This window comes from Danio aesculapii, chromosome 12 (genome assembly GCF_903798145.1).
Source record: "Danio aesculapii chromosome 12, fDanAes4.1, whole genome shotgun sequence".
Classification (NCBI taxonomy): domain Eukaryota; kingdom Metazoa; phylum Chordata; class Actinopteri; order Cypriniformes; family Danionidae; genus Danio; species Danio aesculapii.
The window spans coordinates 15,554,572-15,578,402 of record NC_079446.1 but is presented as its reverse complement, the minus strand read 5'-3'; the positions used below and the strand labels follow the sequence as shown (position 1 = coordinate 15,578,402).

General features: G+C 37.9%; 2 protein-coding genes across 2 annotated transcripts in view; one reads left to right on the top strand and one right to left on the bottom strand.

Annotated features, from left to right (window-relative positions):
- Positions 1-4,368, top strand: part of avl9 (AVL9 homolog (S. cerevisiase)) — a 28,190-nt gene extending 23,822 nt beyond the window's left edge. Inside the window, exons 14-16 of the mRNA XM_056469346.1 lie at positions 12-65; positions 1,236-1,324; positions 3,321-4,368. Coding sequence (XP_056325321.1) covers positions 12-65; positions 1,236-1,324; positions 3,321-3,433 — 256 coding nt within the window. The 3' untranslated portion in view covers positions 3,434-4,368. The remainder of the gene's footprint in view (positions 1-11; positions 66-1,235; positions 1,325-3,320) is intronic.
- A 1,337-nt stretch (positions 4,369-5,705) lies between these two features.
- The window catches only part of kbtbd2 (kelch repeat and BTB (POZ) domain containing 2), a 28,550-nt gene continuing 10,424 nt past the window's right edge, over positions 5,706-23,831 (bottom strand). Inside the window, exons 3-4 of the mRNA XM_056469722.1 lie at positions 7,872-8,037; positions 5,706-7,694 (exon numbers count right to left, since the gene is read on the bottom strand). Coding sequence (XP_056325697.1) covers positions 6,138-7,694; positions 7,872-8,037 — 1,723 coding nt within the window. The 3' untranslated portion in view covers positions 5,706-6,137. The remainder of the gene's footprint in view (positions 7,695-7,871; positions 8,038-23,831) is intronic.

Genomic DNA, 23,831 nt, shown 5'->3' with positions numbered 1-23,831 from the left:
TCTGTTCATAGACATCCATTCCAGGGTCAATACAGTGTGGCTGATGTGAAGATTCGCTTGTCGCAGTAAGTGTACCATACTTCAATAAATTTGTTTAACATATTTGCTGACTAAATTTTTGTATTTTAATGTTATTTATATTTATTTAATAGAACATTTAGTTTATTTAGTAATAATATTATGTAGGACAAATTTGACAAAACATTTGACAAAAATTTTAACTTTTAGTAAATACTGCAGTCATTTCAAATATTTAAAATGCTTAAGGTTAATTTTAAACATACTAGGGTATTTTCTCATTGATATTTTTAGAGGTCACATCAAATAAGTGTCAGCAAAGCAGTAAAAGCTTGAAAACTTGTCAGAGTAGAAGGTACAACAAATGCCTCTGACAAATGTAAGTTACAGTGCATTCGGAAAGTATTCATAGCGCTTTACTTTTTCCACATTTTTTTTTGTTACAGCCTTATTCTAAAATAAATTAACTTTATTTATTTCCTCAAAATTCTACACACAATACCCCATAATCACAATGTGAACACAGCAAAGATTGTTTTTTAATTGTTGCAAATGTATTCACAGCCTTTGCCATGAAGCTCTAAATGGGGCTCAGGTACATTCTGTTTCCACTGATCATTCTTAAGATGTTTGAGCAGCTTAATTGGATGTTACTTGTGGTAAATTCAGTTGATTAAACATAACTGGAAAAGGCCTGTATATATAAGGTCCCAGGGTTGACTGTGCATGTCAAAGCACAACTCAAGCCTGAAGACAAAGGAATTGTCTGTAGACCTCGAGGCACAAGGCTGGAGAAGGTTACAGAAAAAGTTCTGCTGCTCTGAAAGTTCCAACTGGCAGATATTGTATCTTATTAAAAAATAATAATAATTCACAAAAAAAAACAAGATTTTTTATCTTTTGCAATGTGCTTATCAAGTAAATATCTCTCCATTAGAGAATCTTTAGACATTTAATTGGAAAAGAGACAAGTGAGGAAGAGCATCTCTTTTTCAGTAGGTACAGTAAAAGTTATGGCGGTCTAATAAAAGTTTGATAGCTCATTCTGTGAGAAGAGCAGAAAAGCTGAAGGGCTTAAAAAGTTTATGTCAGGTACATCTTGCTCATTAGTGTACTTCCACATATGACAGAATGGTCTCTGAGAGGGGTTAATTATTATTATTATTATTATTATTATTATTATTAATATTTTAATGATGGCTTTCCTGATATTTTAGTTCAATGCAGAACAGCGAGCGCGGGAAGAAGATTGGGAATGCTGTGATGACAACGAGCAGAAGTGTTGTGCAAACAGGAAAGGCTGTCGGTAAGAAACAATATATTAATGCAATACACATCTCTTGATTATGCGTGTAGTATGTGCCATATAAAAAATAAAAATATTTGCTTGTTGCATCAAAATATAATGCTTTCATATTTTTCACACCAGTCTGGAATCCACTGCCTAAATAATTTTAATAAGATATAGAAATCTTCCTTCCATTATTCCCTCCTCAAACACTAAGAAAGTGCTATAAGAAAGAATCGATAAAAATGTGCTGTTTATTAGTAACAGAAACATTGTTTTTATCAAATTGGTGAACACTTTGTGCAAAGCTGTCTTCTGCAGATGTTCAATATAAATAAATAGGATCACTTCATTACTACTACTTCTATTAGCAGTAGTTCAATTAAATTAATTTTATAGCACTTTTTACAATGTAGAAAATTTTCAACATTGCTTAACATTGATGAAGTTCTTATAACTTCAGTTCATATGTCAAAATTGAAGTTGAGTTTAGTTCAGTTCAGTGTAATGTAAATGTCACTGCTGAAAGCCAAAATATCAATAATCTGCAAAGGTAAAACTAAAGAGAACAGCTCTGCTATTTATGTAATCATCGTTCCCTGAAGGAGGGAATGGAGATGTTACTTAACTGACCAACAGATTGGGGGATTCTGCTTAGGAGACCAATATTCTTTGACTTTGTATGAAAAGGGCCAATGGAATATGTGTACCAGGCCATTCCCATACATACAATTATTTAAGCGGTCCATGTACAGTCACGCTGTTGCCTCATAGCAAGAAGGTCGCTGGTACGAGCCTTGGCTGAGCCAGTTGGTATATCTGTGTGGAGTTTGCATGTTCTCCTCGTGTTTGCGTGGGTTTCCTCAGGGTGCTCCGTTTTCCCCAAGTCCAAAGACATGTGGTACAAGTGAATTGAAATGCAGTTAATAATTTTGCCTTTAATTGAGCATCTCACATCCAGTGTATTATGTTTAGGCAAAGAAAAGGCAAGGCAAGTTTATTTATGTAGCACATTTCATACACTATGGTAATGGCTAATGTTGGAGCACGTCTAATCATTTATGGAAGCTGATTCCAGCAGCACAGGGCATAGTAGCTGAAGGCGGATTCACCCTGCTTTGACTGAACTCTTGGAATTTCTAATTTACTTGATCTTAATGATCTAAGTGATCTGCTGGGTTTGTATTCAGTGAGCAAGTCTGTAATGTATTGAGGTAAAGACCTAAAGACAGGTTTGATGTGCTCTGATTTTCTGGTTATGGTATTCACGATGAGCTAAAACTGTCTGACTGTCTTTTGGGGAAGGCCAGTGAGGAGTCCATTACAGTAATCCACCCTGCTTGTGATAAAAACATGAACAGGTTTTTCAAAGTTCTCACTGGAAACAAAGCATCTAATTCTTACAATGTTTTTGAGATCATAGTATGCTGATTTATGTACTGCTTTGACATGACTACTGAAACTCAGATCTGACTTCAGAATCATAATGAGATTCTTAACAAGTTTAACTTAAATTGTTGGAAATTTTGAATACTTTGGGCACAGCTTGGTCAATTTGTAAGGATTAGATTTGTCAAAATGTTGCTGCAGTGAAAACAGTTCATAATACAACATTTGCTTAAATAGATTTCATTTAAATAGATTTCTGCCAGTCTTTCATGATTTTATACTTAGATGCTTTCTGTCTATAAAAATTGACCTGAACTCACGTTACACTTCAATATAATCTTTTTGCAAATTAATAAAGTACTTTAATTTATTAGTAATATATCACCCAAATATGAAAACTAAAATTTCTAAGCTTTTAAGTTTAACCTTGTCATGATATTATGGTTTAAAGTATGTAAGTGCAGACTGAAATTGTGGACTTGCTTTGTGGACTTTATTGAAACCATATAAATTTTGATTCTTAGAACTTGTCAGTTTTTGTGTTATTTATTATCATTTAAAGCCGTTATTGGTTAAAAGATTACTTTGCGCACAATGTGTTTTTACTCTATTATTCTTTTTAAAGGTCAGTCGGTAGGTGGAGCTTTGACTGTTGCTAAATCAGCCATGTCATCCTGGTTCTCCATGCTGGCTCAGCCGACCGCAGCAGTCACTGCATCTCAGCAGTCTTCAGACTGATATTTACTACTGTACTTAATACTGAAGAAAAAACTGCTTCTGACATTGCACAGCTCTCTGTTGTTGTATTGTATGAAAATGTATTTTATAGAGAATGAGAAAAACATTTATAATAGTAATTTTAGGTTTAGTACTTAATGTAGAAGTTTAACGTTTATATATACTGGAATAATGTAAGTATTTTTTGGTTCCTGTAACAGTTTACATGCATTGTTAATGGTTTTCTCACCCTTGTAAATGACAAATGTATTTTCTGAGATTCTGAGATTACCAAATATTTTATATGTATTTTCCCCTATACAAACAGGATATATATCTACTGGCATATAAAGAAAAATATTGGGTCACTCTTTATTTTGGTAGTCCGTTTGTTGAATTTAGGTTAAATTGCATCTACATGCCAACAAATTCTCATTAGATTATACATAGACTGGTTGGGGTTAGAGTTAGTGTAAGTTGACATGTACTTGCAAAGTTGCTTATAGTAAGATGAATGTCTGTTGAAGGAGCAGTATCAACAGATGTTAAGCAGACAGTCTACTAATACTCAAATGGACCATCAAAATTAAGTGTTACCAAATATTGTGGTTATTAATCAGACTATGGGATCCTGTAACACAAAAATGTAATTACAAATTAAGGTCCCACTGTATAATTGGCATCTTCAGAGTAGTTCCAGTGTTAGGAACAAGAGTCTTATGTCCATGTTGTATTGCAAAATGATTTTGTTGCTTTCTAGGAAGATGTGTGTTAACATTTTGCCTTTAACATTGTAATATTTCGTAAAACAGCACTGTGTTTCCACCTGTAATTAAGGTAATTCCTGTACTTGAAGAGACTTTTTTGATTTGATGATTGTTCATTGGTGGCAAAATCTCTCCGCCATGTCAATAAAAATAATGAAATTACATCTAATAAATCTCTGGTATGTTCAAGTGTTAGTTTTGCTTCTTAATTTGTTTTACAACGTTGTAAAATCAGGATGTGGTATCAGTCTGTGTACCTACGTATAATTGGTATGCTCATTTTTTTGGTCAAAACAGGAAAGCAGAATTGGAAATGCCAAGTTCGACTCGTCTCATAAACATAATTTTTTTTTTTTTTTTTCAATATTGATGTTTGTTTTCATCACATTTTTTACGCACAAAAAAATGCGATATAACCAAAATTAATAAAGGTCTGTATACTCAGGGATAGGAAGTATTTACGATACAAGTTTTTCAAATACAACATAGTATTTTGTAATTCGTATTTGATAGTGTCTTGTGTTTTTTGTAGTGATGAAAAATTCAGTAAACATAAAATTCAACTGAACTCCTTATTTCACCATTTAATTTCAAATGATAGTTATTAATTGAAAAGATGTCACTATTACTGACCACACAATGGTAAACACAATCAACAGATGTTGTTGATTATCTGCAGTAAATGGTTAAAACCATAGGATATCCTCTTCAAGACAGGACGTTTCCATGAAATGTATACAAAATGTATATTATAATTAAAGAGAAACACAAGTTACTTTTTTTATGAATACGTATGAGCAGTAAGTCCTACTGAAATGAGCCTTGTCAGGTATGGTTTTACCTTGGTTCTAGTGGGTAGCTATTGCTTTTACCATAGGAGAGCAGGTGCCTGGAGGTTAGGTGCCTTGCTCAAGGGGCACTTCAACTGGGTATGAAAAACTGAGAGAGTGCTGTTCATTCACTCCTCCATCTTCAATTCCTGCTGGTACAGAATTATTTTTATTTATTTATTTTTTTAACAAAAACTTTTCTTTTCCAAGCCAGATCAGCTTGGCCAACTTAAGTTGTAAATGACTCCTGATTTTCATTCTGTTTAAATCAAAAGAGGAAAATAAACCAATTTATTTATTTTTTTTGCTAAACAATGCTCACTATTTTCAAAAAAATATGACTTGTATTATTATTGATGGCAAAAATCACCTCATTTACAGTTAACCATGGGCAAAGACAAAAATCCCTTTTGGGAATACAAATCTTGGAATTCTGTTCACACAGACAGAATTAATGTGAGCATTTGGGCTTAATTATGCAATACCCAGCTTATCAATTAAAATCATAATAATACTGTGGTGTTATAATAATAATAGTGGTGACGATATTGTATTGTGAAAACTCAACGGAGTAGGAAGCATTTGATAGGTCAAAATGTCAGATCGAGTGGTCCAGAGAGAACATGAAGTATGGAGACACAGATTCAAAATGACAACATTAAGCAAGTGACCAAAGCAGCAGTAAAACAAAACAATGAAACACCAAAAACATAACTCCTTTAAGCTTCCTGTATCCTGCTGACATTTTGATAAAATAAAATTTGCCTTTCATATCTAGAAAATCAACCAGACAAAAGAACACTGAAACATTTAAGGAGTCTGAGTGTACAGTGCCATTTTCAACCAAAAAAGATTTAATCACATCATCATCAATTATCATTGTTAAAATAGAATGCCAAAACAGTACATGATAACAGAAATGAAATATTCATGTTCTCAAACTCGATAAAAGAGATGAAAACAGTTTGAATCAAACATTTCATTTTACAATTAAACATTTTATTTCCATAAGCACGCTAGGCATTTAAGGGAAGACCGTCCACCAGCTCATTTACCTTTCCTATAAACAGAGAGCATTAATCCAGAAGAGTGGAAATTACAGGTTAGTTTCAAATATGATGCCATTAACTATACATGAGCCAGTGACACCATGTCCTCATCCACCTCAAACTCCTCAGCTCCGTCAGGGGAGAAGAGGTAAGTGGGTGGCTTCCAGGGTGACTCGTCAAGGCAGGATGGGTATAATTTTCCTATGGCACAGCGGAAGTCTTTGCCAAGGTCCCAAAGAACACGCTCCGACACGGGCTGCCGCAAGGACCAGCAATCGAGTTCAAGGTCGTACTGATACAGAGCATACTTTGCTCGCTCATTTAAGTGTGTCTCTCGTATAAAAATGCATAGCGTATTCTGTAGCACCACAGCACGCACACAGGGGTCAGAGTAGCGCTTGGCTGGGATGTTGGCAGCTAGGCGCCATTCATTTTTGTTGACATCATATATTTCTACTGTAATGGAGGAGCCATCAATAGTGCTAGTTGGCAAACGCAAACCCGAGTTGCCCACCACATGTAGACCACCGATATAGAAGATGAGGTCTCCTAACGCCGCTGCAGAAGCAAAGCATCGACTTGTCTGCCGCATGGCCATTTCCACCCAAGTGTCAGCTCGAGGAAAGTAACAGTACATGAGGTCATGTGTCATGATGTAGATGCAGTCCCGGGCAGTTACTGCTGTGCTCCAACTCCATGCACAGGGAAGAGGGCTGGTCAAGCTCCACTCGTCTCGCTCACAATCGTATCGCTCGACTGTGCGTTTATTCAACTCGCCTCCCACATTATCACCACCAATAGCGTAGATGAAACCCTGGCAATATACCAGCGATGGCTTAGTGCGAGCATGAAGCATGGGCGTTTTGGCCACCCAAGCATTTTGCTGGGCATCGAGCCAGTAGAAGCTGTCCACCGAGCAGTAAGCAGCCTGCAGCTTGCCACTTTTGCTGCCATGGGTAGCTAGAGTGCTCTTCAGTGGTATCTGTCCACCGGCAATAAAAACATCATTGTCAGGGGTGACCAATGTTCCAACTTTCTGCAAGTCTCCAGGTAGGCTACACAGTTTATGGACCTTCTCTGCTTGGGGACTATAACAGACAACCGTGTGACGTGGACCTATCACAACCGGATGGCTTTCAGTTGGTGGTTCAGCCTCTACAAATATCAGCATTTCTTCCTTGGTCATGCCCAGCCGGGGCTTAAAAAACTTTGGCATAGACTTGTATAGGCCCTGCACTACCACTGATTTGTCATTCGGTGGAAGACCTTGGAACCAGGCACGTTGGGTCACCTCTGAAAGTGCATCAATTCGAATCTGGCTAAGGACAGAGGAGAGATACTGAGAACGTCCTTCCATGTTGTATTCCAGCCACAGCATGGCTGCCTCACGTACGGTTTCCTCTTTCTCCACATTTAAATTATCACTGCTCAGGAGGTCCAGTAGGAGCTCATGTGAGAGTTGAAGAAAAGCCTCTTGTCGGTAGACAACAGGAAATTTGTGCTCTACCATGCGTTTAGCACTTTGCTTTAATTCAGTGCAGCTGAACAGATCGCCAATGCTTAGCATGCGCACACAGTTTTCAGCTGTGATTTTCTTGACCAAGTACTCTCGACACTGCAGTAAGACATCCTCCACCTGAGAGAAAGACAATGAAAATAAGCAAAGACAGAAATAAGCACACAAGTATGTCATAACTCTATTGTATATAATTGTAATTATATAACCAGCCCACTTTTCAAAAGATGGATGGACACATTAAGAACAACTTTCAGCATGTTATGCTTTGGAAGTGTGTATGCATATCTTTCTAACCTGAAGAAAACAGGCAGTCTCATAGAGAGGTTCCACAGTGCTGTCGTTGATTACTAAGTTGCCAGTGTAGGCATAAGTTATGATGGTCTGCAGCGTGATGGGGTCAACATTTCTAAGATGAACATGTGTCTGTTTGCTCTCACTAAGCCCACTCATAAACATGGCCCTGTGGGAACACATAAAACACACACACATGAAAACAAATACAATAGAAAAGAAATACACTTTAATTTATTTTTATATCAACAAACCTTTTTTTAAATTCAATTTCATAATGAAAACGTTTTTGAAAACTGTATCACTCCTTTGTCATGCAAGACATCAATTTCTTTCTTTAGGCAAAAGGAAATTAAAGTTTTTGAGTAAAATTTTTTGAGTAAACTTTGTTTAGCAACACAAATAAAAAAACATTAAATGCAAACTAAACATTAGATCTGCTTCACCTGACAATCATAATGTGCTGTCGCTGATGCAGACATTTACCTTTTTGATTTAAGGAAAATGTGATAACAAATAAAAGCAATTTAATATTAAACATAGCTGCAATTGGCGATTGGCGGGGTTCGAGCATTTATGGACCTATATGACACTCACGCTGTTTCAGTCTCGGTCAACCCAAAATTTAAGGCTGACACTAAAACAAGTACATGATAGAATGTAATAACTGGAAAAACAATGTGTAAATTAATGAAGTGGTAATCTGGGACTAAATTAGATTTTAAATGTTAAATACTATATGTCAACATTCAGAATGATCTTTACTGCAATTTCAGTGACTTTAAACTCTAAAAGCCCTATCATAAACCCAGCTCAATACGGTGCAAGGCGCTACGCAACTGTTATTTGCTAGTTTCAGCTCGACGCAAGTGTCTTTTTGACGTCTTGCACCACGCTGTTTAAATAGCAAATGCATTTGCGCTCATATGTGCGCCCATAGGCGTTCTGGTCTAAAAAGGAGGCGTGTTATGGCGCATTAAGGACCGTGTCAGTTGTGCACCTCGCTTAAACATTGCCTAATACATTCAGGATGTAGAGCAATACCGAAATATCTTTAAATATGAAAAAGAATTAAAAGATTAAAATGTTACAAAAATTATTATTTTCTTTCAATATGAAAACCAGTACCTCCATGCCTTCTTCACCTCTGGGGCTTTTTTCAGTTTATTCATGACAACTTGCTTTTGTATTATGTTATTATTATCATTAGTATTATTTATTATATGCATATTTATATTTGTTTCATTAAAAACAAGCTTAGATTTCTACAGCTGTTTGCTGGAAATTACAACTGAATTTAGAAATAGTTTTGAAACAAATCTTTGCACTTAAACATAATTATGTAGGCGAATGAATGTCTTCAGTGGAGAGCGTACAACACCATTTTATTATCCACGAAAGAGTGAAAGTAAAGGCTGAATGGATTAGGCTCATTATCCACTTGCTGCAAATGGTCTGTTTAACTGTTTTCTTAACTGTTTTGAAGTGTTTATTTTTTTCCACTAGCAAAGTCCGCCATGTAAATAGCAAATGCGCAATGAAGAGACGCAACTGACTCTTAAAGAGCCCATATTATGGGTTTTTGAAAATGCCCTTCCATGTAGTGTGTAACATATAGCTCTAAGTGAAGTTAAATATCCAGCTAAGGCTTAAATCTGTAAGTGTACAGTGTTTAAAGGGCACCTAGGTTAGCCCTTTTTTCAGATTTAATATAAGTGTTTTGCGTCTCCAGGATGTGACAGTTTCAGCTCAAAACACCCATCAGATTTTTTATTATACCTTATATTAAATTCCTATTTATACATTTGTGCACTGGGTGGCGGTTTTGGTGTACTGCTCCTTTAAGGCTAGTCCTCCCCGCCCACCGTTTCTACGTGCCTTTCTGCGTGCCTTAATCTCCTCCCTCGGCTGCGTCAGACAACAGACAGACTTAAAGGAAGCAGATCTCACGAAGCGTTTGTGAGAAATACTACAGTAAGAACTTTACAAATGAGTATTTGTTGTGCAGTTGCATCGATGAGTCACACAAAGTTCACGCGCACACACACACATATACACGCGCGCACACACACACACAGACTTATCCAGACAGACAGAGCACCCGTTTAGCTTTGCACTCTTTTTGCACGCAAATGTGACAGGATACAGGTCAATCTCCACTGCTGTATGAATATCTGTTATGTTAATGAACAAAATAAACCTGATTCAACGTCCACAAACCGGGATTGAAGCGTCTTCCTTTATAATTGTTCTGACACGCGGCTGTGCTGATGAAGTAAAGCTAAGCTAAATCGCTGTAATTCATTACACACATGCATTGTTTTAAAACATTTTAAACTTGTAAAACTTGCTCTTGATCACATTTGATGATGATTGATGATCCTAGCGAACTGAACAGACCTTTTATTCCCAGTTGCTTTGCACACGTCTGGTCTTGTTGATATGATTATACATGTGACTACTGGGACATGTTAATACCTGCATCTGTCAATCAATATTGGTGGGCGGGGGGACCGCACTCCTATGTAACGTTGCGGTAGATCTGAAAACCGCTCCAATTGGTCCACCGTTTTATGTAGCTAAATTGAAAAAAAAAGGACTGGGTGTGTTTATATCACCCCAATATGACGGTCTATACACCACACATGCACATATGTCTGTCGAAACAGCTTGAAAAGTAGATTTTTCACCATAGGTGCCCTTTAAAACTATTGATTCATCTATAAAATAGTCGACCCCTAGTGCTTCAAACGAGTCGTCTTGATAACGAGTCATTCAAGTCAAGTCAAGTCAAAGTTTATTTATAAAGCGCTTATTAAAAACAAGAAGTACTTACCAAAGTGCTGTACACACATACACCATTTAAAACAAAGGACACATTCAACAGACAATGACTCTCATATGGTATTAAAAGCCAAAGAGTAAAAATGGGTTTTAAGACTTGATTTAAAAACAGAAAGGGTTGCAGCCTGCCTAACGTAGGGAGGCAGATTATTCCAAAGTTTGTCATTAGGTGTTTCGTAATGATGCGACTACGAAACTAGTTGCACGCGCAAACCCGGGACATTTGAAACCTGTGGCCCCGCCCACTAACACACAAAAAAAAGCCACACACACACACACACACGCACACACACAAACACTCGTCGAATGAAGTTACGCTGTGCAGATGGATATTATTGAAAGTCTACCCAAAAGGAAACCACAGCAATATAGCCTAGCCTTGAGCAGTTCGAATGCTTCTGGAAACTACATGCTTACAAAGAAGACTTCATCGGCCGTTTGTTAAAGGAAGGATCAGTGAAGACTGTCAGAACATGGATCAGTGCATCATGGATCAGTTTTTTTCCTCCATTTCACAAGTGTAAGTACATGCGACAGCTGTTCCTAAACACATGCAACGGTCAAGTTTCAAAATATTTCAGCTCAGGTTCGAGGTGAGGTGTCTAAATTGTACCCAGCAAGCTGAACTACTGGCGCTCTAGGCGAAAGGTGAGGGTAATGTGTGTGTTGTGTCTTCTGAGGAGAAGGAAGGTAATGTGTGTGTGTGTTGTGCCCTCTGAGGAGGAGGGTAATGTGTGTGTGTGTGTGTGTGTGTGTGTGTGTGTGTGTGTGTGAAAAGAGCAGGTAGACTGTGACTGGCTAGGAGATCTCCTCGCCAGTTCTTGGAGTTTTTGCTCAATAAAATAGTTAGTCGTCTGTTTTTTCAAGTCCATTGTCTGTACTTGCATTCACCCACTGGCAGCCAAAATTCATGCCTCAAACTATGAAGCGTATATACACTGTGACTACTTTTATATTGTTGATTAGCTGCTGGGCATTTCACTCTGTCTCGTGCTGAAGACTGTCAGTGTTGACCAATCGCAGCAGGCTGTCATCGGTCCAATCAGCACAGATTAGCTTCGCGCTGAGGAGGGGTTTGGGAATAAATGAATCGCTGAATGATGTGGGAGTCGCTGGGATAATTAGGTAAAAATAAATGCAGATTATAGGACCATGAAAGTGTTTTTTGACCTTACATGCATATTAGACTGTTGTTGGAGACCCTCATAACCAAAATATGACCATGTATAATAGGGGCTCTTTAAAGGGAATGGGAGATGAGACTCTGATTGGTTTTAGGGATGGCCATTTCCAACCATTCTTCGTTTTGATTAATCCACAGGTTTGGCAAACGATTAATCGAAAGTAGAGCTTAAGCAAGGGGCCAGGGCGTGTGTCCATCATAGCGACAATTAAATAACATTCAATTTAATATATATATATATATATATATATATATATATATATATATATATATATATATATATATATATATATATATATATATATATATATATATATAATTTAAAGCCCTGTTAAAAATGGCATTGATGTCGGCGCCAATAGCCTAGTGGTTAAGTGCCTCGACATATAGCACCATGGTGCTTTGGTCCTTTGCCAACCCTCCCCCTCTCTGCTCATAATACTTTCCTGTCTGTAGCGTCCACTATCCTATCCAAATTAAAGGTGAAAACCCCCTAAAAAATAATTATAAAAAAAAAAAAAAAATTGATGGCATTGATGAAACTATGACAGGATTCAGAAAACAATTAAATCAACGCTGTTGGGTTATTAAAAATCACCATCAATATTGGTTAACAGCATAAACATATAAAGAAGTGTGAGCAGTGGCATATTTAGGCATGGGCAATTTGGTCGATGCCCAGGGCTGCATCTTGCTGGGGGGTGGCACTGGGAGACGATGCGAAAAAACGAGCCCCAGTAAAAGCTTTGAGATACTATTTTCTTTATGCAAGTGTATTAATTTAAAGTAGTAATCCCCGAATAAGGACATTAGAGGCCATTCATATTTGGTGTATTTTGCATGCGCAAATTTTGTTACTCTATGCGCAACCGAAACAACGGTGGTGAAAGCAAAATAAAATTGTGCACAGAAAATAAATAACTCAGTGTTAAACCTATGAATGGTGGAAAAACATATTTCTGTAATTGTGTATGCAGGTCTCCACTTTTGCCATAGCCTCTTTTGGTTTTAACAAACTTATCCTTTAGGTTTTTCCAAACCTTTTAACAAAAACTTTCTCCTTCCCCAAGGCTGTTGCAATTTATAGCCAAGAATTTAACTACCATTTAATTTACCAAAACAATATTTTACTTCAGCAGCATCACATCAGATGTGGATCAAAAAAAGTTTTTTTTTGTTTTTTTTTTGTAAAAGGTTAGCAAAAATAAGTTTCACCAAAACTTAACCAAACGACTGTTAAGTAGCACATAGCCTGACTAAAATTAGAAGCTAGCATTGTTTGGCTGCGTAAACTTAAAATAAAAATAGCCTGAATGTTTTTTTTAACCACAGCTATAAAACTTACAGATTAGGTATAATAGAATTTCTTTCAAAATGATCAGTTGGTGGAGGTAAATAAAATAAAGCCGGCCTAATTTAACTACGCTGCTTAAACTTAAAACAAAAACAGCCTGAATATTTTCCCATGCATGGCTAATAAAACTTAACATAAGGAAGGACATATTTTTATTCAAAAAGATTAGTCGGTCTACATGCTCCGATGAAAGCTGAGTGCGAAGTCTATTTACAATTAGACCGGCAGTGGAAAAAACGCAATCAGCAGGCACAGAAGTTGCAGGAACAGTCAGATACCACTGGGCAAGGGTGCTTAGCCTTGCAAATCGAGACTTATTTACTTTGCACCACAATAAAGGATGTGTGCTACTGAACGACTGTTCAGTAGCACATAGCCTAACTAAAATTAGAAGCTAGCATTGTTTGGCTGCGTAAACTTAAAATAAAAATAGCCTGAATGTTTTTTTACCACAGCTATAAAACTTAAAGATTAGGTATAATAGAATTTCTTTCAAAATGATCAGTTGGTGGAGGTAAATAAAATAAAGCCGGCCTAATTTAACTATGCTGCTTAAACTTGCAGGAACAGCCAGGTACCACTGGGCAAGGTGCTTAGCCTTGCAAATCGAGACTCATTTACTTTGCACCACAATAAAGGATCCGGGTTTAGAGAAATGCATGGCTCCCTGAAGTAGATTTCGATTTTGGTGTCATCCGGTGAAAACGTCACTCATACCGTAGTCTTCGCCGAAAAGAGTGTCGAGACTCAGCTGTCATGTGCGCGCAGTAAGTATCACACACCAGACGCACGCATTCGCATGGTATTTACAATGAAACTATTCAGACTATTCTGTGGTGCGGCAGAAATATGAAGTGTCCGTCGTGGCTGGGCACCGCTGTGTACCCTGATAAAAACATGCGTTTAGAATTCTGAAATGCATGACGCTGCATGGGCCGTGGCACGACACGGCGCTTCTCGCCTCTAGACCGCAACTCCCTGCAGCCATAACCAATCAAATATCAAACTACCGCCCAAATACCAGCATAACCAATCAGAAAGAATAAAAGGAATTTAATTTTAGAGCCAATCAATCATCGTTTTCATGCTCGATCGTCGCTGATGCGTTCGAATAATCGAATAATTATGCACATCCCTAATTGGTTTACTCTCAAAACACACCTATGATTCATTAAGAGAATAAGCTCAACCCTGTTAGACCATGAGCCGCGGCGCAGAGTGTATTTTTCCATCCTTAACAATAGCAAAAGTGGATTTGGACATGCCCTTAATGCTTTTGCGCCCTACGCTTCAGACTTTGAGCCTAGACCATTAAAATAGAGCCCTAAGAAAGAAAAAACAAAATCTAAGTGATCTTGTGCTGTCATCCAGTGGCTAATATGGGAGTTGATAGTTAAAAGTCTATTATAGTGGCTAAAATGGTAAAGTACTTAAAATGTCTTTTTAAGACTTTTAAAATCCACAATGGACAAAATGCTCTCACACAGACACAAAGAATGATGAAATGGGTAAATTATTATAAAATAACCAAGCATGCCTAGAAACAGGGTTGGGCAGTATTTATGATACATGTAATTCAAATACAAAATAGTATTTTGTAATTTGTATTTAATAGGGTGGATGAAAGTGGCTTAGTATTTTCTAGAAATAAATACTTTTTCTAAAAATACTTTAGTGTCTTGTATTTTTGTAGTTTCAAAATACCATAAAATTCTTTGCAAGAAGTCTACCGTATATGATGACATAATAAAAATAAGGCCTCTGATGCCTTCTCAGTTATTTGCCTAACCTTATGATCAGAATAGAAAATTGAATTATTTTTAAGGTGGTGGTCAATTCTTGGAATATGGAAGGGAATTATGCTTAAATAAAGTAACAGACAAATGGTGAGGGTATATTCAGAAGTCAACAATCATTGAAAATAGTATACTGAGCAATAAGACCAGAAATATATAATGGCTGTATAGTGTATAATTCAGTATCATTGCTGAAGAAATGAGATTAAATAAAATCTCAGTCCTTAAGAACAGGATGAGGAACCTTCAGATCACCATTATGGGCCGTTTCCACTGAGTGGTACGGTACGGTTTGGTACGCTTTTATGGCCGTTTCCACTGTCAAAAGGCGTACCGAACCGAACCACTTTTTCGGCACCCTTTCGAAAGGGTACCAAACACGAGAAAGGGTACCAAAAGCCACACGCGCAGCTGAACGCTATTGGTTTACAGAGATATGTCATTCGCTTACGCAAAAAGCTAGAATGAAAACAAAAACCCCGCCATGTTTAAAATACACAGCCGACAAGCCGAGACATTACAGCGGAATTATATATACATATAATAATGAGCCATGGTCGACCCGGGCTCAAACAAACCTTGTCGTCATCTTGATATACAGCCACAGGAGAGCAGATTTACCCTGTGCCCCGTAGTTTTTTAGGAGCCAGCCTGAGGCGCGACCGGTTTCGCTTTCTTGCTTGCGCTCGTTCGCTCGTCTAACACTGTATCTGAAATAACAAACTTCTTGAGCTGATGATAATAACCTGCGCTTGATTATTGACGTGCTTTTGAAACCCGATCCTGTCAGACACTGACAAACGCGAGAGTGAAGCGCGAAAAAGCAAAGGAGAAGCCTGAAAAAAAGGAGCACATTATTTTTCAGCAAACATGAACAAAATGCCATGTATAACTAACTTATTATCTTCATCTTTTGGACTAATATGAACTGGGAATGACGGAATTACTGTCTAACAGAAGCTAGATGTGCTGCTGAAGATTACATACACAGATAAGAGGTTTAAGAGGTCACTGACTGTGGGCTATATTTTGTGTTGTTTTTGAACCTAAATACGGACGAAATGTCTGCTATATGTAGTTCTTCTGTAGTTGGTAACATATCAGAGACTGTAAAGGGCTGTATGTGTTTATATACATTCATTTATTTAGTTATTTAATTTAATTACAGACGTTACAGTAGTCTGTTTCATTGATCTGCAGTTATAATCAACTCATGTTCATAGAAACGTTAGTAATAAACATTTCTACACAAGTATTTATGTGTATGAAGCATCTGTTTTGTGAGAAGTGCTTTTCATATAATATGTGAATGACCTCTACAGCTTTATTGTAGACATTTCCTCCAGCGAGAATGACGTCGACTGAAACTTTGTCATACACCACACCCAAAAAAAGGGTACCCTTTTTAGTTGAAACGCAAGCCTGATAAAGGTGACCCGTACCAAACCGAACCGTACCGTACCAGTCAGTGGAAACGAGCCATTAGTCTCAGTGCTGCAGGTAAAAATGCAGAAAAACTTTAAGAATATAAAACACCTACAGCTGGTTCACTGGTATTTTTAAGAGGGTAAACAGAGTCTTCCAGTCTTCCAAAGAAGAACTGAAAAAAACAAAATCATGGTAGAGAGAGTATACTGTACAAATAAATGGATGGACTGCCAATTTGATGATTGCTAATAATAGATAGATTGCTAGATTGATGATTGGCTCCTGTACTAGAAGGCAGGCTTTATTTGCCATATAGCGATCATTTATTGGCTCCTGTACTAGTAGGCAGGGCTTTATTCACCATATTGACCATTACACTTTTTTCCTATTAAAAAAGATAGGAGTGACATGCCTTGTGTATTCTATAGTCTTTGCTACAGTATGCTTAGTGTTTGGCCGGCGGGGTGCAGGAATTACACTTATTACGAAGCCATACTTACATGCTATTTCAGATTAATTATTCAAAGTAGCATGGTAAATTATATAGGGGCCACGTCACAGGTTGTCATTTATAAAAAAAAACAAAAAAGATATATAAACTCCAGCAAGATAGTAATTTTATGCAGAGTAATAGACCTTTATCTATAAATAAAGCATAATTATGGAAACTGTGTTCGTCATAATTGAAAGCTACATCGTGTTTGCTAGCCTCACGCACCTGTCAGTCAGTCAGCACGTCACCTTAAAGGGTTAAACAAATAACGCACAGCACTACTACGGTTACAGAAAAGTTTGCGCTGTTATAATTCACTTACTTTTTAATACATTTGGTGCGATTATAACCCGCTGTTTAAAAAAAAAACGCCTGAATGTTTTAAATGAGAAGCTGTAATGTCTCCGTGGCAGGATGAATTTTGGTGTGGTGCCCCCGCAAGGAAAAATGAATGTAGCGAAATCCATGCACTTTTGTTTTGTTAAACCAGATAAAAATCTACATTATCGATGCTGTAAAAGGTACCTTATAAAATTGAAAATAGCTGGAAGAGTACAGTGGCTGAACAACACTTCCGTACATTTAGCCCATTAGTAAAACATCAAAATCTACATAAGCTCTGTGTGACTAAAATAGTTTTAAAACATAACATTATCTGTCTAAAGCAGGTTTCACACCAGAAGCGCCGCTCAGCGGTGCGCCACACATTTCAGAATTCTAAACATAGGTTTCTATCAGGGTACACACACCGGCGCTGCAAGTCGGCGGCTGTCCGCAGCGCCCAGCCACGACTCAGGACACTATTTATTTTTCTGCCACGCCACAGAGCGCCATCTGAATAGTTCCATTTAAAATAGCATGCGAATGTGCGCATCTGGTGTGCTATATTTTCAACTGTCATGGGTGCTGAGCGGCGCATCCGGTGTGTGACGGCCTTATTATTTAGCCTCTCATGGATGGACAGCGGACTTTCGTGAACAGGGCTAAAGTAACTCATGGGCATATTGCAGTGAACAACACGAGTTGAATCTGGAATCTCGGAAACTGGGCGCCAAATTGTCTGTTATTGAACTGGCTTGAGGGCTTATTTCATCAGGATAACAGAGCGGCAATTGATTTTTGACTATTCTGACCAATACTGTGGCCGCAGATGTTCTGGTACTCTTCAGCCAACTAGTAAATGACTAGTAAACTTAAACAATGGGGCTTTACAGGACTTTCAGTGGGAACCGCCTCACGAGACTTTTGAATGACTCCTGGTCATGCTTTAGTCATATGGGACATCCTGCCAGATGTACAATTTCGTTGAGACAAAGAGAAAATAATGCATACGAATGAAACAATCTCTTAAAATGTCAAAACTAAGGCAGAAGTATCTTTGAATAATATGCCATGGTTTTCCTCATATTCTGTGTTTATTCCAACCAACCAGGTTAATTAATGTGTTGTTTTAACCTTTATAGCAGATTAAAATATCTGTATGTGTCTGAAATGTATGATGTCTGGTATTGAACAAAAGCTAGTGACATTTGCAATACATTGGTGTAAATAAAAAAACTAGTAGCACAATCAGTATTCGTTTTGTAACCTTTGATGTGATAGTCACAAACTTACCATGTGAAATCTACATGCAGTCTGTTAATGATTGACCCTTAATACTATGGTACGGGGCGTGGCCCCACCCTTCATGGCAACTGCTCATTGGAAGACAGTGCCATAGGGATGGACCAGACCAGGTCACTTAAAAACACCCTGCAACAAAGATACTTTGCTTTTTGCATTAGCTGGCTTGCGCATGCTATTGCTTTCTGCCCCCGTTCGCCTGCCCGGATACCGCGCCGCCATGCGATTGGGTCACCACGAACTTCCCATGCAAACCTCTTGAGTTTCGGGACCACTGAAACCGCACGAACTTCCGCAAACCGCATCCTCTGAGCTGCCTCTGTGTTTATGTGTGCAATTGTTTGTTGTGTGCTTATTACGTAGTTAGTTTCATGTATCGTAGTGTAGCTCAATGAATCTTTGTTCTCATTTTGTAAGAACTGTGTTCTTGTTTATGTGCTTCTAAGTCATTGCCTCGAACTGTAGATCTTGTTACCTTGCTAAAGGTTAACCCAATACTGTGTTATGTTATTATCGTTGGCCACGTAAATTATATTAACAAGATTGGTAAAATACAATGTCTTCTATTTGCAGGACAAATGGTAGATAAAGTGTGAATCTTTTAATCTGATTCAGTCTGACTCAACTGAGTCGAATCAATTACTCGAATCTTCAAGATCCGGTTCATTGAAATGAGTTAATAAATCTCTGATCGATCTTAAAACATAGGTTGATCCCCTACAGGGCTGTGCAGATGTACAAATCTACATTTGTTGACAAACAGTTTGGGCTACTTGGCAGAATTACGGGAACACTTGGCCCGACAAATTTTAATTGAATTAACATTTTTTTTGTCTTATGCCTTACCTAGAATATAAAAATACATATAAATACATTTAGATCATTTACTTTAATTATTACTGTTGGAATGTGAAGAGACTTTCAACCAGCACAACAAAAAAATGTTTATAAAGACAATCACCTACTGAACCTTCAGTCATTATTTCAGGTACTCAACAGAATCACAAGTCAATCAAAAATGACACTTGGCATCATATGGTCTCATACAGTGTTTCCAAATTTAATTGCATTTCATTTACTTTAATATAAATTTACAAACAATACAGGGGTTGGACAATGAAACTGAAACGCATGGTTTTAGACCACAATAATTCTTTAGTACGGTGTAGGGCAGGGGTCACCAACCCTGTTCTTGGAACGCTACATTTCTGCAGAATTCAGCTTCAACCCTAACCAAACAGACCTGAACAAATTACTTAGGACATGAAGCAGCACTTGATAATTACAGACAGTTGAGTTTGGTCAGAGTTGCAACTAAAATCTGCAGGAAGGTAGCTCTCCAGGAACAGGGTTGGTAACCCTTGGTGTGGGGCAGGGGGGTTGCTAGGGTCGGAGGGAATAAGGGGCTGGTGGGACTAGGGCTGGGTATCGAGTTCGATACTTTTTAAGCACCGACCGAATAGGTTCAATACTACAGAGTATTGAAAAAATCATTTTCGTTCGATACCAAATTTCGATACCCAAGGGTATAATCTTGTCAACGTCAGTGAGCACCACTTGGAGAAAACCTGCATCCTTAACGTGCCAGGATCAAATGCTGGTCACTGGCTGCAGCGAGGCTGTCTTGAAAAATCAGTAGTTTACGGCGGTTACGCCCACTCGCGCACAGCTTGTCAGTGTCAAACAGACATACAAAATCAGTTAACTTTTAGCACTTCTTGCTTGTGTACAGTTAAAGTTTAAGGCCCCGTTTACACTGCAGATAAATGTGACCCAATTCCGATTTTTTGTTCATATGTGACACAGATCGGATCTGTATGATGACCGTGTAAACAGAAAAAAAAATGCATGCATTCGGATATTCAGCGATCGGTTTCAGGTCTCCTTCATATGTGGAAATAAATCAGATATGTGACAATGCGACTGTCATGTAAACAGGCAGATCGGATTTATTGAGGCGTTCTATTCTGATCATCATTAAACTTGTGACAATGTGGTGCTTGTGCGGTGTAATGATGTAGAAGGAAGAGCGTGTGTGGAGATTCCGACACGGCAAACAACAACAACGGAGGAAACATGGAGGAAAGTGGTCAGTCGCCACAATTTGCTCCCACCAGACCTGAGATCTCTCTCTCTCATACCCGCACATTCCTCTGAAGGATGGAGTACATCATATAAACCATAGGGCAAGCTGCGATGACGGACCTTTCCCACCTCCTCCGCCTCAAAATCATTTTAAAGGTGGGCGAACTTCGTGTTGTAACTTTTGCTTTTTGTCGCTAATAATACACTCATTGCGGGCTACATGTAGAACAACTTTATTCTCTCCAACAACACCAGTGCGCACACAGGCAAAGGCTACATCAACTACACACACACGCATCAGGGCCATACCATTACGTAAACTGCGTGGGGGTAAATCTGGACTGAACCATTCACTGCTTATACTATGCTTCGCATATTTCGCAGAGCTATAAACAAGACAGTTTCCTCCATCGTGGCTAGTGTGGCACAAATGCTAAAACCCGCGTTTATGCATGCATCGTAAATTGTACGGCAAGTGTAAAGTGTATAGTCTCTGCTCCTGCTGACCCTGGATTTGGAGACCATCAAGTAATAATCAATTTATACTGGCAGAAAAAGTAAAAAATTAACAAAGAAAGGAAAGATAAATGCCACAGGGCCATTACAAATTTTATTGTTAAAGGTTTGCTGCCTTTTTCTACTGTGGAGAAAGATTAGATTTACTGGATATGCATTTTTCAATGCCTAGAAAGGAACCAAAAACAGTCAAAATAAGTCCATGCGATACAAGTGGATCAATCATAATTATATGAAACTGCAAGAATACTTCTGTGCGCAAAGTAAACAAAAATAACTTTATTCAATGATTTATCCATGGGAGGATCAGAAAGCTCTTGGATTAAATCCAAAATATCTTCATTTGTAGATAATTAATGACAGAATTTCAATTTTTGGGTGAACTAAACCTTTAAGCAGCAGTAAGCCTCACAAATACCAAAAATTTATTTACTTAAAACTGCTTGAACTTTATTAAAATTGTTTGCACTAATATATTGTGTTTACTACACTTTGTTAATTTTGTGCTTTTGTTCCTTTGTTTGTTGGTCTTAGAGCTAAGCCTGCTGTGAAAAGTGTCACGAACAGCCTGAAAAAATAATCTTGTTAAAATATATTTCTTAAAATAAAAGTATCGAAAAAAGTATCGTTCGGAACCGGTATCGAATTCAGGGTATCGGTATCGAAAATTTTGGAACGATACCCAGCCCTAGGTGGGACTGGTTCTTGTGACTGTGCAGGCCATTGGAGATGTTCAACTTCACATTCATGTTCATCAAATCACCCTGTCACCACCCTTGCTGTGTACATTGGTGCATTACCACCCAGACACACGCCACTAGGTATGGGACAATAACCTGTTTTAAGGTTAACCACGGTTTGAAAAAGTAAAGGTTTTAAAACCACAAAGATTTTGTGTTATTCCATTCCAACAGTATACGTCAGGGGGTTTTAACAACAATTTCAATGAGTTTTTAGGGCAACAGTATCTCCACATGAAAATATACTGCTCAGTCCACGATTTAGCAAACATCTGAAAAACACGTTGCTTGCAAACCAACATCCAAACTTGGCTTACTTTATATATAAAGAAAAGAAAGATATTTTAAATAAATATACATTTTCATATTTTTTTGCCTGACATGTTCACTGTGGAAAAATATTTTGTTTCTTAAAATATAGTGTGTTCAATAGGAGAAACACACACACACACAATTTATTATTTTTGTGGTAATGTTTATTGCTGCATTTATTTTGTTTTTGTGTTGTATAAAGTAATGTGTTTTTTTTTTTTTTGCTTTCTTTTTCAATTTAAATGAGCTCATCCTTTTCTGGAAGAAGCCTGGCTGTTTCTATTGTGTTAGGTAATTTTGTGTTGGCTGGTTTTGTTGAGTTGAAATATATTTTGAGGGCTTGTGTCCAATTTGTTGAGAAATAAATCTCAAATGTAGCAGTTTTGGCTGGTGTTATATTTGTTTTGACACTTGGTCCCTTACAGATGGTGTCAGAAGTGGGATCTTCAGTTTTGTTTAGAACACAAGCCAGTTTTTTTTATTTGCCCCTCATGGCAATTCTCATTCAATCCTTTGAACAGATTGCTTTTGCTTGTAGATATAACAGGTTTGACTGGGCATGATATCTGATTTCGGTGTTGATTGGTAAGGCAAGAGCAGCTTATGTCAATATGGAAGTGACAGAGTCAACTGATTATTAAAAAGGTAAGTCTGCCATTCTGAAGAAATATGATCTCAATGTTGAGACATATCGGCAGAGGTTTCGCTCTCTGGCTGTATATCCATCTAAAAGTTGAAAGGAGCTGTATAGTCGCCTCAAAGAGCTCTTTACTATATTAATCCAACCTAAGGGGAATACAGTAGAATAGGTGAGTGAAGTTATTATTCTCTAACAATACCTCAGAATACTCTTCACTGAACTACAGGTGTGAATAAGAGAACGTGACCCAGGATTTGCTTCAGAGGCAGCGTCATGGGCTGATGTTTTTGTGGCAGCTAGAGGAAGGAGTAAGGTATGTTTGCGAGTCTCTTGTTATGGGGCAGAGCTAACAGAGGACTGAGGGGCAAGGTAAACCTTATTTGGGTAAAGCACCTGGTAATTTGAGTCTGACTTAAAGACGGCTTCCAATATGCCATATGTGTGGGCAAGAAGGGCACACCAAACTAATTTGTCCAAATAATTCTGTAAAGTTTATGCACTTGTGTTTTGTCCCAAAGAAAAACCCAGTCCCAGCTGATTTACCCCACTGAAGATGACAATTGTGGAGAGATGTAATAAACCCTTGCCAGCTTTAATAGACACTGGTAGTGATCAGACAATTACAATTGTACAATACCTCTAAAACCTTTTTTTTTACAGTCTTTTGTGACTTACCTGTACATTTTCAGTTGCCAACAGAAATCATCTACATGCAACAGGGTGATATCGGATGATATCAAGTGTTTGAGCAGATCCAAAAATGCTAAGAAGTCTGAGGGTGACAAGACAGTGACATTTGTGTGGGTAAAGGTTCCGCAGTGTGTTTGAGAGATTGGATTACACCTGAGCCACTCAGGTCCACCTGGGGAAGAATAGGAGTACTGCTTGAAAAGGTACTTCTACTGGCCTGGCTTGGAAGGAGTAGTAGCCCAGTTCTGCAAAAGTTGTC